Source organism: Paroedura picta, chromosome 13 (assembly GCF_049243985.1).
Source record: "Paroedura picta isolate Pp20150507F chromosome 13, Ppicta_v3.0, whole genome shotgun sequence".
Classification (NCBI taxonomy): domain Eukaryota; kingdom Metazoa; phylum Chordata; class Lepidosauria; order Squamata; family Gekkonidae; genus Paroedura; species Paroedura picta.
The window spans coordinates 82,608-95,424 of record NC_135381.1 but is presented as its reverse complement, the minus strand read 5'-3'; the positions used below and the strand labels follow the sequence as shown (position 1 = coordinate 95,424).

Sequence of the window (12,817 nt, the reverse complement as noted above, 5' to 3'; positions counted from 1 at the left end):
ATTCAAATGTTTTCGTGTTCACTGCCTTAGGGATCTTATTTGAGTCAAAAGGTGTTTTAAATGAGAATCAGGAGATTACAGTCATGTCTGCAGGTGACAGTACATGTCTCTAATGTTTATCTTCTCCCAGATTAATGCTCAATCTTCCATACTAACGCTTTCTTGGTGGGGGGTGTTGCTAAACGTAAGCAACATATACTTCTTATATTGTCTTGTGATGTAGAAAAAGTAGTCCTGTTCACACATTACACTGAACTCACATATTGCCTGTGCATATACATCTGTTTGTAAGAAGAACCAGTGCGCATTCATTTTATTAATGAAACCAGCAATAACCAGTACCTGGATAAATGTGAGGTTTGTATCACACATTCAGCTGTATATCAAGTTACTCAACACAGAAAGAACAATCAAGTTATATACACTGTCCTTGGCTTGTAAGTTCATTCACTGTAACTAGTGAACAGGTGGAATTGTTTGAAAAGGCCTCACATTAACTTGCAATTAATTGATTTTCATCCTGAAAAATTTCAAGCATCATAGTTTCTGGGGATTTCAGAACTTCAAGACAAATTGCTTCAGCTGGAGGCTTCTACTAAAACTTGATGAGATTTCAGGGTTCTGAGTTTCTGAGTGCCATTGTTGACCTGGAGCATAATGCAGCTTGTTCAGATGATGGCTTTCCAAAAGCAGAAGGTCGATAGCATTAAACATAAGAGTTGTAGATGACAATCTGGTATCCTATATGTTGATGTGAGTGTTCAGAGTATTTCATGTAAATGATAGACATATTACACTGTGTGGTCTGAGGTCACCTGCAGGTGATTTTTTTTCTTTTTCTTTTTTTGCTTGCTGCAGAAGGTAGAGGGGAAAGATTTCATTCCTTATCAATCTTCTGTGTACAATAAAATCTGTATTGTGACACAGTCTACTGATGTAACATAATTGATTTTTGCTATATATTCCCTGTCATGTAAGAAGTTCATAGCCTGACCAACAGTGCTTGCACTCAAAAGCTCATGGCCTGAATAAATCTTTGTTGGTCTTAAAGGTGCAACTGGATTCTGCTACTTCAGACCAACACGGCTACCCATTTGAATCTAATCTTCTGTGTAGTCACACATGAGGAGTACACATGAGGCGACCTGCCATTGGAAAGGTCTTTACAGCTAAGAGCCTCCAGGGGGTGCTTTGCACCAGAGGCAGAAATGTCTTCCTGCCCAGGAGCAGCAGCGCCCCCACCCTTCTGTGCAGCAGTGCCCCCACCCTCAGTTCCTGTTTTGCTGCTGAAAAATAGAAGGTCATCTACATGGAGTATCCTAGATCAGTGGTCCCCAACCTTTTTATCACCGGGGACCACTCACCGCCTTTTACTGAGGCCCGGTGGGGGGGGTAGTTTACTCCTCTACTCTCAACCACTGCCCTAACGCTCTCTGATCGCTATGGTAATGTTTAAACATCCCTTCAAAATAAGATACAGACACGCCACAACAATGAACATAAGGAACATTTTATTTTCATGGAAATTTTAACTCATGACAATGACAAATCAATGGGAACCCTGAGCTTGTTTCTCTGCAACGAGATAGTCCCATCTGGGAGTGATGGGAGACAATGACACCCAAAGTGTGTTGTAAAGGCCCCGGGGGGGGGAGGCGTCCTTCAGGGCCCACCTCCAATTAGTCAAAGGACCACATGTGGTCCGCAGCCCACAGGTTGGGGATTGCTATCCTAGATTATTCTTGTGGAGGAATTGCTTTACTGGCTTGCTGGAGTTGCTTTTGCTTCTGAGATCTAGACTCAAAAAGCTGTCTTCAAAAAATGCACCCTTTATAATGTGAAGATGACAAAACAGATTAACAGGACTTATGTCTGTTTTTTTTTTTGTGTAACAATGTTCCCACATGTAAAGCCTTCCAGCGCTTCACCCCCAAAGCCAGAGGAGACAGGATGTCAAAGCTTAAAGCAGCAATTTGGGAGAAAGCCTTAAAGCACTGGACCTCTTGGCCAAGTTGGTTCCTGAGAAATAGCCCAGTGCTGAGTCCCTGGATTTAACAAATGTTGGCTCCACTTCCCAGATCCATGTCACAAATCCAATCAAGGTCACGCTTCCCTCCGATTCAGCATGCTTCATCTGAACCATCAGCTTGAGAAGGCAAAGAATAAGCCCAAGAAGAAGGATAAGCACAACAAAGTCTCACCACTGTGCCCGTCTGTACGCCATGCATGCGCGCTTGCATCCACGCCTGCCTCTCCCCCCCCCCCCACAGCAAGAAGCTAGCCGAGCCGGTTTGATTGTGGCCTGGTGAGCTTCTTGTTGGGGGGGGCAGAGGCAGGCGCAGCCGCCGATGGCCCGGTACTGAGGCCTTCGCGGCCCAGTACCAGGCTGCGGACCAGGGGTTGATGACCCCCGCCTTAGGAGAAACCTAGAACTACACCCCTCAATCCGAGGTCCCTTTCAGTTTCTATTTTGGATGGGGAAATGGAAGTAGGTGTACCAGCAGGTCAGGTCCCTTATGACTCTGGTGGCCCCAGAGTAGGGTTGCCAGGGGACAGGTGAGAGCAGTATGGTCACTATGGAGCACGCCGAATCAGCCTTCCCTGCCCTCCCCCAGCGTCCAGAAGGCTGGGGGGAGTGGCGCAGAGTGTGCTCAGCAGAGTGCTTTCCCCTGGCAGGCAGGAGATTGGGGAGGACACTCACAACCCTATTGCTCATCCACTGTAACCTGCCACCCCCTTGAACCTTCACAGAATCAGCCTCTCAGTCAGATGGCTCTGTCAGGAACTTCTTTCTGATGTTTAGACAGTATTTTTTTCCCATTAGTTTCATCCCATTGGTTCTGGTCCATTCCTCAAGGGCAAGAGAGAACAACTCTGCTCCATCCTCTACATGACATCCTTTGATGGTTATCAGATCCCCTCTCAGTCACCTCCTCTCCAGGCTAAACAGAACAAGTTCCCCCAACCTTTCCACATATGTCTTGGTCTCCAAACCCCTCACCATCTTTGTTGCCCTCCTCTGGACACGCTCCAGTTTGACTACATCCCTCTTCAACTGTGTTGCCCAAAATTGAACATAGTACTCCAAGGGAGGCCGAACCAGAGCAGAGCCTCACTGCATTCTCTGACTTTGTCAGTGCTAGAGGTACTGAGGGTCGGGGCACCACCGTTCAGGAGCATATGGCCCCTTGGCGAGAACACAGCACCTCCAGAGTCTCTTAGTTGTAAAACCTGTTTGATGGCAAGCCTGCTCATGCACAATCTCCACATGTGCCTGCACAGAAGATTCTCGATTAACAAGTTACAGATAACTAGTTTTCTCCCTTGTTCTTCCAGCCATCTCCAAACAGAAAACGGCACCATGAAGAGGAAGACACCCCAAGGAATAAACGTGCCACTCATACTCTAAGCTGAAAAAGTGGATCAACTTTTTAACTGTTGCTGTAAATTTTTCTAGAATTTAAAAATGTATAAAGTTTTTGCACATCAGCCACTGATAAAGAACTGTTTGCTAAGAATGTAGAGATTTGGTGAACAGTGGGAAATTTCTGATGTTCCCCACTTCTTACTTTGGTAAATGAACTCATCTGTGGTGTTTGTTTTGGTGTTCTATGCTTTTAATTCCATCTCTGCATGCAGTATCCCGGTGTTTATGTACAAACTTTCTGTCCCATTCTTACGAAAGATTGCTACCTTAAAGAACACCTTGTCCTCCAAGGCCCTTTTTGCTTTTCTGTGCACTGGTTCTGGCTCAAGTTTCTGAAAGCTATGTGAATTGTGTTTCAGGGATACTCTCATTCTTGAGCTCCCAATTATATACTTTCTTAGTGAGTCAAATTGGTGTAAAGTACATTCTTTCAAGTACATTTGCTGATTTCCAACCTCCCCCCCCCCCGCCCCAAATTTTCCTCACCAAAGTACTGGAGTTAGTTGTAAATGAAATGCTTGTACCATTGGCAACTTCCTTCTCCCAGCTCAGAATGATAGTGGGGGGAGGAGCAATGAAAGAGTTCTTTAAATCTCTTACTCTGACGCCCTTTGCTGGTCAAGCACTTTAGTGCTTTCTTCCACTCTGCTGGTAAATTGTCTTTTAAGACGATAATCTTGGATGCTAGTAGGAAGGTGCAGAAGCAGCTAAGAGTAGGATGATATTTTGAGGTCTGAAGGGATTGAAGGTTGTAGACCTTGGCTGGGGTACTGCTCCAAAGAAACTGGGGAAGGGGCGCCCGTCCTCAAAAACACCCCCGGCAAGCACGGGGCCTCCCCGGCCGCTTTCCGCCTGGGAAGAGCGCTGCTTACCCGCGTGCATGGCCTCCTAGCCGGAGTGCCTACATGGTCTGGTTGGCGCGGTCGGCTCCTGGAGGCGGGCAATCCAGGGGCCGGATTGGCCCGCCGCCTGTGTTCGTGTCGGGGTAGCCGAGCCTTCCAGACGCAGCCGGCCGACTACGGGGTGGCATTTGCCGGGACCAGATCTACGCTGAGCAGGAGGGGCCACAGCTTGCAAGCGCCCTCGTGTCGCCGTGGCTGACTCCGGAAAGCTCCGTCCCTGGGAGTCCCTGCTGCTTGCATGCATGTTCGGGACTACAGCGTCGGGTCAGAATAAGGGCACCGCGATGCAAGCCCTCCAGCGGCGCTAAGCCGCCCGAGCGAGCCAGGCCATGCCATGCCATGCCATGCGGAGGCCGCTTCCCCTGCCGCAGGCGACCTTGTGACGCTTCCCAAGCCCCGGCGCAGCCCGAGAGGCAGGGGCGTTGGAGCCCCGCGGGAGAGAGGGCGGCCGGCGGGCGGGCGGGCGCCGCTCTAGCCTCCGCCTCTCCGTGGTTACGCACGCACGCCACCGCCGCGGACGTCAGCGTCGAAAGCGGCTGGCCCGGACTACAGCTCCCGCCGTGCTCTGCTCCTCCCGACGCCGAACTACGCTTCCCGGCGGGCCTTGGGGCGGCGGCTCCCTCCCTCCCTCCCTCCGTGCGGGGCGCAGCGGCGGCGAGACCCCCCCCCCCCCCCGGGCGGGTCGATGGCGGCGCTGGACCGGGGCTTGGGCGAGCTGGCGGCGGGCTGCGGGCTGGGCCTGGCGGGCGCCTCCGGGCGCGGGCGGCCTTCGCTCTGGGCGGCCCCGCGCGGCGAGCCCGGCCTGGACCCTCCGCGGTCGCTGCGGGGCGGCCCCCGGTAAGTCCCTGCCTGCCTGGGCGCTGGGGGGGGGGAGGAGGGGAGAGCTGGCGGGTGGTGGGGGGAGCGCCGTAGCTGCAGCAGCAGCAGCCCCCTCCCGCTCCTCAGGACCCCGTCCGTCAGTCTGTCTGTCTGTCTGTCTGCCTGCCCAGCGCGTGGCTGTGCTGCCGGAGGAAGCACCCGCTGGACGAGGAGCCCGAGGAGTGAGTGATGCGCTTCGGGCGGGGCGGGGCGGGGCGGGGGTCGTCCGGCGGGTCCCCCCTGGCCGGAGCCTGCGGCGCCGGGGGGCAGGCCGGGACTGGCGCTCTGTTTCCTGGAGGAAGCGCCGGCCCTTGGTCAGTCCGCTCGCAGCCCCGACGGCGTTGTTTGCTTCCCAGCTGCCCGGCCCGCAAGAAGCGACTGACCGCCGCGGGGCTCTCCCCGCCGGCTCCCGCCGCCGCTGCTGCTGCTGAGCGGTGGGTGACCTGCGCAGGCCAGCCAGCAAGCCCCAGTGTCAGCAGCCCACCGGGCCTCCTGGATGTGCCCTGTGAGGAGATGGAGCAAGTGACGGGGGAGCAGCAGCAGCAGCAGCAGCAGCAGCAGCAGCAGCAGTACGAGGCCGCTCGCAGGAAGCTCCAGGAGATCGAGGCCAGGTAAGCCTAGAGGTCTACGCTCTGTGGGAGCAGAACTGTGTGTCTCTGTGCTGCGTCTTGTGACTCCCTTTTGCATGGCTATGAGCAAGAGCCTGGTTCTGAGGCCCTTGCAAACCCAGATCACAGAGATCGCAAGAAAAGATGCCTTCTGTCATGTTTGCCTGTAGTTGTGGAACTTTGCTGCTGGCATGGGGGCAGCTGTCCTTGAGCAGAGGTCCTCAACTGGTGTTTGGTGTAAGTGCCGTGGCTGTTGTCTTTCTGCTCTCATAGAATAACTGATGAAGACGAAGAGGGGTTGGCGGAGGAGCCTGTAGGCAACCTGCCCACCCTCGTCCTATCCGATACTCTTAAAACAGGGCTGAAGAGAGATTACACTGGAGGCCTGACCAAGAAAATAATAGAGTCCATGTAAGTTTTGGTGACGGCTGAGAGGGGGCTAAGGCAGGTCTTGTGCCACTGAGGTGTGGTCCTGCTTAGGCAGAACAGGACCACTGACTACACCTGTGTTGGCTGTGGTGTGTCCCGATTAGTTACACCTGAACAGGCGTGTGGTTTGAGACATTGGGAATGACAAAGACTTTTGACTGTCTTGTGATGTAGTAGAACTGAAACAAGGGGACCTGTGCTTCCTGTCACTGTGGGGAGGGGGGAAGCTGTGACATATCTGCCCTTGGAATTGCCTTGATGAGGCCACTAGTCCCTCCCCACAGCCGAATGTTTTGATTCAAGTGCTCCTTTCCACTCAGGAGTCGTCCCTCCATGGAGCTAGTCGTCTGGAAGCCTCTCCCTGAATTCCTCACCAAAAAAGCAAAGTCTATTTCTGTAAAAAATGCCAAGCCAATGGCCGAAAGGTGCCCTGCGAAACCACCGATCCTTGAAGCTGCTTTCAACCTCCAAACAGGACAGTTCTCTGAACCACAGCAAACAGAGATGCCTTCAGTTTTCTACAGCACTATGGAACCTGCTGGGTGCTCAGAAGAGGAGATGGAGTTGTAGAACCTGGGGCATGTTAATGTTTCTTCACCCTTTTGGATTTGCGGGTATTCGATGGTAGAGAAGGACACGTATTTTTTTAGGGTGACGTTCAAAAGTATGAAATGGCTTCAGGACCCAAGAAATGGGAAAAGTCACTTTATAACTCAAGAAGAAAACAAGCTTGTTTTTAAAGAAGAAAGACAGAAATGTTGGTCCATTGCTCATTTGTGGAGTAAAATTCTGAAACAAGCCAAGGTTCAGGCCCTTCTGTATGCCTCATGAACAATGAGCAACATTCTGTGTTGATCCCCAAGGAATGGTTTTGTGCTGATTTAGAAGGGGAAACACGATTGTGAGATTGTAGCCTTTGGAGAGATGACTTCTATGTACATACTTTTTGCCACCCCTTAATCCCTGTAACTTGGCCAGTGTTTGAATGTTACGAGGAACAAAAAGTGACCCTTCAAATATGGCTGGGAAGCAAGGTGCTGGATCAACTAAAGCTTATTTTTGGTCCACAGAACTTCTGCTTCCTTTCCTCCAGAGGGCTCATTGGAGATCACTTGTGAGTGTTCTCAGTAGGATTTTGATAAGTAAACATAATATGTGAATGCAATATTTGGAGCTTTCTCCAAGTGCCAGTTTCAGTCTCATGTAATTGAGCCTCCTACAGATTTTAGCTATGCTGACCCCAGGCATGATTGCTGACTTAAGACCCTCTCCGCTGAGACATCTCAAACAGGGAATTTGTTTTGGTTTCTATCTAAGGTCTTTGATTCATGGCTGGTATTGTCAGGCTGCTTAAGGCACAGTCAGACAGGAGCACATAAATGCTTTCTTCTGGGTTGGGATGCTAACAAATTTCCTTGGGTGCTAGAAAGCCACAGAATTAACTTTACCTAATGCTAACAATCTGGACAGTGGCTAGGTCACTTCCCTGAATGTCAGAATCTTCTGCTTCATTTACTTTTGTGTTTTCCCCATTTGCTATTTTAAAAAATTCTACCATCAGTACATGTGAGCCTCTATGGCTTAATACACATACAGCATTTCTATTTTGATATTGAATTAAATATTAACACTTTGCATAAATCTGAAATAAGCTTTACATGTAACATTTATTAGTTTATGTTCACAGTTGTCTTGCTTTGAAATAGGGGTTTTATCTCCTGCAGTCTGTTACATCCCTATGGAGCTGAGCTGCAGCTGGTCTTATCACAGGCCTGATTGTGCTGTTTTTACAGAGCCATCCTGTCACAACTAACACAGCCCCACCTTCCTCACAAGGTGTCTGTTGTAGGAAAAGGAAGGGAAGGTGATTGCATGGCAAATACTCCAGAAGATAGAGACAGAGTTCAGCGAGATCTGAACACAATGGAAAAATGGGCAATGAGAACAAGATGCAATTTAATAAAGATAAGTGTAAAGTTCTGCATCTGGGTCAGAAAAATGAAAAGCATGCCTACTGGATGGGGATACGCTTCTAGGTAACACTGTGTGTGAACAAGACCTTGGGGTACTTGTGGATTGTAAGCTAAATATGAGCAGGCAGTGTGATGCAGCGGTAAAAAAGGCAAATGCCATTTTGGGCTGTATCAACAAGGGCATCACATCAAAATCACAAGATGTCATAGTCCGATTGTATACGGCACTGGTCAGACCACACCTGGAGTACTGTGTGCAGTTCTGACACCTCACTTCAAGGATGTAGATAAAAATTGAAAGGCTACAGGAGAGCGACGAGGATGATCTGGGGCCAAGGGTCCAGACCCTATGAAGATAGGTTGAGGGACTTCGGAATGTTCAGCCTGGAGAAAAGGAGGTTGAGAGGGGACATGATAGCCCTCTTTAAGTATTTGAAAGGTTGTCATTTGGAGGAGGGTAGGATGTTGTTCCCATTGGCTGCAGAGGAAAGGACACGCAGTAATGGGTTTAAACTACAAGTACAACGGTATAGGCTAGATATCAGGAAAAGATTTTTCAGTCAGAGTAGTTCAACAGTGGAATAGGCTGCCTAAGGAGGTGGTGGGTTGGATACACACTTCTCTTGGATGCTTAGGGCTGATCCTGCGTTGAGCAGGGGGTTGGACTAGATGGCCTGTGTGGCCCCTTAGGTGACCAGCTTGGGAAGACAAGACAGCAACTGCCTAAATTAGTAAACAGAATTGTTAGGAATTGCATATTTTATAAGCTTGTCATAATCTTGCTAGAATGGATTCTTTGAAGTTATGGACTGCTAATTTCCCTAGTTTTCTCTAGCCAGAGGGTGAATTTCATTTTGTGTGCCATGCAAGGAAGGTGGAGTGTTTCTGGGTTCTTTTGTTCTGATCCAAGACACATCCAATTCTGGTCTGCCTTGCGTCGGACCAAGCTGTGATTGGTACATCCTTATTCCCAATACATTTTTAATGTTTCTAGAGTGCTGTGTGTTGGTCTTGAAAGGGGTATATGTGGAGACACAAATATCAGCTTGCCACTGTATGTATTGCAGTGCTTTCAGGTTGCACAGCAACATACCTTACCTGTTCAAGCACTAAGCCCTGCTTTGATCCAGGCAATTTTGCCTGCCTGGTTGACAGCCTCTAGCCCAGAAGAGTATGATGCATTTTGCCATGCTGTTGGAGCTCAAAGCCAAAAGAGCTACTTCCTGCAAGACATGTTTTTCAGATGGGACAGTTTATAACTCAATGAAATGTAATGCTGTCTAGAGCAGCAGACCACCTTTGATCACTGGATACATTTGCCCTTGAAGCCAACCTTTGGCTGCTACTGTTCCCATTGCCTCTGGATGGGTAAAGCAAAGAAGCAATTTGTTTTCATGTTCAGATGCCAGGCAGGTTGCAAACAGAATCATTAATAAGTACCTAGGCTGGCAGGATTTATATCACCTAAACACCTCAGGAAACTTGCTCTTTTTGCTAATTTATGCATAGAAGTGTTGCAAATGCATTTTATATGGTTAACATTTTCTCAGCCTAATGTCACCAGGTTGCTGTAAGCATAAAATTGAGAAGTTTCTTTCTGCTACTTGCAGTTCCTTCCCGGCAACTGTGTAGACTTTTATGGGCCCTTCTCCAGCTGTTACGTTGGTTAGCACTTCTGGGTAGTAGTCACAGATTTTTGGTTCTTGCTTCCTCTCTTCTGTGCAGGGCCAAACTTATTCCCTGCACCCTCCGTCTGGTCCCTCCACTAACACCTAGGATTTGATCACTGTAAAAACGTTGGGCTGGATAGGCCAATGGCTTGATTCAGTACAGCTTTCTTGCTCTAGCACCACAATCTTTTGTAATGCTTAGATCACCTTCACAAAAGCTCAAATACCCTAATGCAACAGTGCTTTAAGCATCAGAAATACCTTCTAAAACACTTTCCAGCCAGAACTTAAATGATTGAGAGCAATCTTCAGTTCCATAAGGGGGAAAGGCAGTTAATAAAATGTTTTAAATAAATACCTTTTCTCCTTTATTGTAAGCAGCTACCTCTCATAGAAAAGCAGGAAAAAAGTACTTGGCAATGCATTTAATGCAAATTTGTAACTTCACAGCAGAAAAACAAACCAAAAATTCTTTTATAAAACATCTCGGACAAATTTAATGTTTATTTACATAACTGAATAAGACCCCTCAGGAGTATAGGCCATCACTTAGAGAGGATTTCCACTCCTAATCCAGTCTGTTTCTTACAAGGGGATCCCTTAAAACCTTGCTTAGGCACAAACTGGGTAGTTATAAAAGGGACCAATACTTCTGCCAAAACACTTTGAAAAGGAATGTTCCTGGAAAATAACCTTGCAACATTGGCAGGAAAGGGATACGACACAGGCACTCAGACACTGATGAGCTGAGGAAATAGTTCATTGGCAAAAGCCTCATCCCACACATAGTCTGTGCCCAAGGGAGAGGACAGATCACTGAAGGGGGAGGGGGAGCCTTCATAACCTGAATCACTGGAGGCGTCCATCAGTGACTGCTTCTGTTCTGGGGAGAGAAGGTGTGAGACCCCTAGCTCAGGTAAAAGGATGTCTACAGGCTCTTCTTTTACGCACGCAGGGGGCTCAAGGAGTTCACTTTCAGAGGGGAAAGGAGTCACACTGTCTGCTCTCTCTAGCATACTAGCCTGGCTGACCTCTGATGCAATCTGCAAGATAAAAGGCTTGGTGTATTCGTGGTCAAAACGGATCAGTTCATTAATGGCTTCCAGCTTGGGCAGTGAGGACCCCAGAGGGAAGCTAGGAGAGGGTGGTAGGGGATCCATTTTTCTGGCACATTCTTCCTCCTCCTGCTGCACTGGCTCCGCAAAAGCTGGCTCTGGGGTTCTGCAGTGCAGAAACATGTCTGGGTCCAAGCTGTCCAGAATGCCCAAGAGGAGATCCGACTGCAAGAGATGGAACCCCATTAACAGAAGAGCCCAGCCCGACTTCAAAGGCTGTTATGGTGGGACAGAAGGACAGGTCCCAGCCCCTGCAAGGGAGAAGGGGGGGGCTCACCTCAGAGCCAGAGCTGCTGTCAGGATCCAGGCGGAGGCAGCCCAGGGGGGCGACTGCTGGGCCTGTCCCTGCTGCAGAGGAACACGTAGTCTAAGTGCTGCAGACTCAGCGGACCCGGTCGCCGGCCCCAGGCCGAGCACCTCCTCTTCCTCGTCCTCTTGCTCCTCATCCAGGACAGCGTCCCAGAGCGGCTCTGCGGTCACCTCCACCTGCGACGGAGAAGGGGATGGGTGGGCTGTGAGAGGAGGCGGCAGAGCAAGCGGCGGGGCGGGTCCGGGCGGGAGGGGAGTCTGACCTTGGGCACCGCCTCCGGCGTAGGCAGTGCAAGGCGCAGGCGCAGCTCCCGGTTCTCCAGGGCCAGGTTGAGCGTCCGTTCCCGCAGTGCCTGGTTCTCGGCCAGCAGCTTCTGGTTCTGCCGGGTGGAGGAGGAGGAGGAGAAAGAAGAGGAGGCCATCAGCAAGGCAGGCAGGCAGGCAGGGCAAACCCCCCCCCCCACACACACACACACGCCGCCCGGCTCACCTCGGCCTCCAGCTCGACGGCCTGCCGCTCCAGCTCGCCCATGCGCGCTTTCTTCCGGTCCCGCGCGCTCTGCGCCGCCACGCGGTTCTTCAGCTTCCTGGGGAGAGGGGGGGGAGGGAGACACGGCGCCGTCAGGGCAGGGCCGGGGTCAGGCAGGACGGTGCCCGCTCCCCCCCACCGCCCACCGCCCACCGCCCGGCTCACCGGCGCAGGGCCTTCTCCTCGGCGCTGAGGTGGGCCAGGCGCTGCCTCTTGCGCGGGGGCGGCGGGGGCGTCGAGGCGGAGGCGCAGCCCGGGCCGGCGGGCGCCACGGCCGCCGGGAGAAGCAGGAGCCGGGGCTGGGCGGCGGGGCCCGGGAGGGGCGCCATGGCCCCGCGTCGGCCTCTGGGCTGGGCTAGCTGCGCGACGACTCCCCGCGTCCCGCTCTGGCGCCGCTTGGGCCCCTCACTGCGCGGCCGGCGCCGGTCCCTCCGGATATCTCCCGTCGTGGCTGCCGGCTATTGGCCGCCGCGAGTAGGCGGGGCCGCGGAGGCGCTCGCCGATTGGACCACGCGCTGGAGGCGGGGAGGGAGGCGGCCTCCCGCCCACTGCGCCACGTCGCCCTCGGGCCCAGCTCGCGACCGGGCACTTCTGCGCAGGCGCCGCAGGGCCCTCTTGAGCCGGGGGGCCTTTCCGGGCGCCTTGGCTGGCGGCGGCCGAGTCCGTTCCCCAGGAGCTTCCTTCCTGCCGCAGGAGTGCCTGGGCCCCGACTCGGCGGCCACGGGCTGGGCCGGCAGGCCTATCTACCTGTCTGCCTGCCCTTGCACGACCCCTTGGCCACCCTCCCGGCCCGTGCCCCGGGAGTCCTCTCTGGAGGGTGTCGGGCTGGGGTGTCGCTTGCCAGAATGGTGCACTTGGGGGGGGGGATTTAGTGGTGGATCCCATGGGCTCACGGCCTTCTCCTTCTGAGTGTCAGGTGGGGAGTCGTATGCTGAGCTGAGCAGGTGTGTCTGGAAGGGCACACAGGCTGGATGAGGCCTGCTTACCAGTGAGGTAT

General features: G+C 52.0%; 3 protein-coding genes across 9 annotated transcripts in view; 2 read left to right on the top strand and 1 right to left on the bottom strand.

The window, feature by feature from the left end:
- CHEK2 (checkpoint kinase 2) overlaps positions 1 to 3,837 on the top strand; it is a 31,283-nt gene extending 27,446 nt beyond the window's left edge. For all 7 annotated transcript variants that reach the window (XR_013226134.1, XM_077307395.1, XM_077307391.1 and 4 more), the window contains one exon: positions 3,337 to 3,837. Coding sequence is in view for 6 of the 7 variants with exons in the window: in XM_077307395.1 (XP_077163510.1) it covers positions 3,337 to 3,414 (78 nt within the window). In the remaining variant the exon portion in view is untranslated. The remainder of the gene's footprint in view (positions 1 to 3,336) is intronic.
- Positions 3,838 to 4,907: 1,070 nt separating this feature from the next.
- Positions 4,908 to 7,875, top strand: CCDC117 (coiled-coil domain containing 117). Its single transcript, XM_077307403.1, has 5 exons — positions 4,908 to 5,166; positions 5,319 to 5,369; positions 5,544 to 5,798; positions 6,069 to 6,206; positions 6,545 to 7,875. The coding sequence occupies exons 1-5, from the start codon at positions 5,015 to 5,017 to the stop codon at positions 6,792 to 6,794; spliced, it is 846 nt and encodes a 281-aa protein (XP_077163518.1). The 5' UTR covers positions 4,908 to 5,014; the 3' UTR covers positions 6,795 to 7,875.
- A 2,402-nt stretch (positions 7,876 to 10,277) lies between these two features.
- Positions 10,278 to 12,250, bottom strand: XBP1 (X-box binding protein 1). Its single transcript, XM_077307402.1, is given in 6 exon segments — positions 10,278 to 11,147; positions 11,260 to 11,361; positions 11,364 to 11,468; positions 11,555 to 11,671; positions 11,782 to 11,878; positions 11,986 to 12,250. Coding segments are annotated over 6 exon segments (1,134 nt in total). The 5' UTR covers positions 12,150 to 12,250; the 3' UTR covers positions 10,278 to 10,598.
- Positions 12,251 to 12,817: the final 567 nt, after the last annotated feature.

Excerpts from the sequence above, each read along its gene's own strand:
- CCDC117 (XM_077307403.1), top strand. The coding sequence starts at position 5,015 with ATGGCGGCGCTGGACCGGGGCTTGGGCGAGCTGGCGGCGGGCTGCGGG. Across the intron at positions 5,799-6,068 it reads CTCCAGGAGATCGAGGCCAG|AATAACTGATGAAGACGAAG; the intron begins GTAAGCCTAGAG and ends CTGCTCTCATAG. Across the intron at positions 6,207-6,544 it reads AAGAAAATAATAGAGTCCAT|GAGTCGTCCCTCCATGGAGC; the intron begins GTAAGTTTTGGT and ends CTTTCCACTCAG.